The sequence below is a fragment of the Anneissia japonica genome, unplaced genomic scaffold (assembly GCF_011630105.1).
Source record: "Anneissia japonica isolate Jap-2015-1 unplaced genomic scaffold, ASM1163010v1 scaffold195108_len2175_cov161, whole genome shotgun sequence".
In the NCBI taxonomy this organism is placed as follows: domain Eukaryota; kingdom Metazoa; phylum Echinodermata; class Crinoidea; order Comatulida; family Comatulidae; genus Anneissia; species Anneissia japonica.
The window spans coordinates 1-2,175 of NW_022686869.1; the positions used below are offsets into that span (position 1 = coordinate 1).

Sequence of the window (2,175 nt, forward strand, 5' to 3'; positions counted from 1 at the left end):
TCATACACTTTGGTAATAATAATAAATTAATAATAAATGAAATTTACTATAGCACCAAATCAAAATCAATTTTCTCTAAAGTGCTTCATAATCTTCACAGATAATCTTCATTGCAGAGAATAGCGTCTTCGGTTAAGTTAGACAATTCCACAGGCATGGAACTTAGCACAAAAATGATCTATCAACAAACAGATGTCCTTGTGTTCCATCTTAGAGAAACCTTCAGAAGATAAAGCACTTTCTCCTTATTTAGGGTCAGAAGGAGGCTTCATATTCTTTACAGACCCTTTTTTTTTCAGATGTTGTTCGGCTTTCTTTTCTGCAGTATAAGTATGTATACTACCAATACGACCGCAATTAATTGGATGCCACAGCCTATTTGAAAACCGAGACGGTAACTGTTGACAGAGAAACCTAAACAAATATACATATAAATTGCATTGGTTAGAATCATCATTGAATACCACAAAAAAAAAAAAATGAATTTTTAAAAATTCAAAAAATGTATTTTTTTGTTTCAGTAATCAATTTTTACTGGGAGTTAAACAAACGCCAAACCAATAATATACACTGCAAATGTTGTGTCATTAATGACTAAAGATATTTTTTAGTGTTTATTCGGTTTAGTTACATAAATTCTAGACTGAGTTTGTAGATTTTTTTATTTTTTATCATAAATACCGGTACATCTTCTTACCTACAATTGCTGTTGATATCGATCCTACTCCATCTGCCAACAATATCCAGGAAATTGCGTCATCTATTTCATTTGTTTTTCTAACAAACTTAGTCGCCAAAGTAACATATCCGTACCATCCCATTCCAAACCCGAGTCCGTGCAAAGCTGAGCTAATGTAAAACATCAAAGCACTATGTCCAATTGAAAATATAAAAAACGATGTTAATTCGAATAACTGTGCAACTGCATATATTTTTATTATCATAGTAACGTCAATATCACCAAATAAAAGTAGACAAAGTCTAATCAAAGCGCATGGAATAACTGATGCCAACAAAATCTCACTGGCGTCAATAGGAGAGATGCCTGAGTCTACAGCATATGGAACAAAAAACAAACTAAATGACGTAATAGTAAGGCCTCCGATTATTACAGACAGACACAATGCTAGCAACTGACGGTTATTGCTGAAGACTTCCAGATGAAGACGTTTCAATGTTTTCTTAAACAATCCATGAATGTTTTTAAAATGATTTTCTAGGTCAGTTTGATAATTATCTTCAGTATCCCGGGGATCTAATTCAACTTTGCCAACACTGGGGTTCAGCAGGAAGGATGCAACCGTCACATGCAAGTGAGCTGCAGCTACGATAGCAATGGCACCTCTCCACCCGTAATCATCCACCAATTTCTGGGAAAATACAATAAACATTTCATTTTTTATGGCTATGTTCTCACACGGCTGCTAACGGTAAGGAGGATCAGGATCCTGCTAACCGTTAGCTGTCGTGCGTCCATACGAGAAAATCCCGATCTGGATACCAAAAATATGATGATCGAATCACTGGCCAATACGAAACTGGAAATTGTAAACGCCTACGTGTGATTGGTTGATTATAAAAACGTGCTCAACTTGCTAACCGTTAGCTGTATCCGTATACTGCTAACGGTTAGCGATAACCGATCGGGCGTTCTCACGCAGGTGTTAACGGTTAGCGCTACCGGTTAGCTCCCGATCGGATACTAGGGCTCTCGTGAGAACCAGGCTTAAATACAATAACAGTTGAAAATAGTGAACAAACTATTAGAGGTAATTTTTATAAAATGGATTAAATACATTTTTAATACATTGATCAAATCATGATAAACTAATAAAAAGCTATCGTTGATTTACTGACTACCTGTTATGAAAACCTAAGCATATAGCATTATCTAGATATCTTGAATGATTACTGGAAAATGTACATATGTGTATGCAATTAATCGTATAGCTGTAGAAAATGTCAAAATATAAAAATCTGAATTTCAATATATATAATTATACGAGTTATGCAATATTCTCACCTGAATCAATGGAGCGAACCCATTTGATGCAACGCATGTAACGAGCAGAGCAGCATTCACTTGAGGAAGGCGAGTTGTAAATGTTTTTGCAGTTACTACAAAAGTTGCCGTGTATATCGTACCTACACACATACCTGCAAACAATATATATT

At 35.2% G+C, this 2,175-nt stretch overlaps 1 protein-coding gene across 1 annotated transcript; it reads right to left on the bottom strand.

The window, feature by feature from the left end:
* Positions 1-293: 293 nt before the first annotated feature.
* On the bottom strand, positions 294-2,155 carry LOC117117833. Its single transcript, XM_033262306.1, has 3 exons — positions 2,024-2,155; positions 698-1,370; positions 294-414 (listed from the first exon to the last, which is right to left on the bottom strand). The coding sequence occupies exons 1-3, from the start codon at positions 2,153-2,155 to the stop codon at positions 296-298; spliced, it is 924 nt and encodes a 307-aa protein (XP_033118197.1). The 3' UTR covers positions 294-295.
* Between the last annotated feature and the right edge of the window lie 20 nt (positions 2,156-2,175).

Excerpts from the sequence above, each read along its gene's own strand:
- LOC117117833 (XM_033262306.1), bottom strand. The coding sequence starts at position 2,155 with ATGTGTGTAGGTACGATATACACGGCAACTTTTGTAGTAACTGCAAAA. Across the intron at positions 1,371-2,023 it reads GGTTCGCTCCATTGATTCAG|AAATTGGTGGATGATTACGG; the intron begins GTGAGAATATTG and ends GTATTTTCCCAG. Across the intron at positions 415-697 it reads GATATCAACAGCAATTGTAG|GTTTCTCTGTCAACAGTTAC; the intron begins GTAAGAAGATGT and ends ATATTTGTTTAG.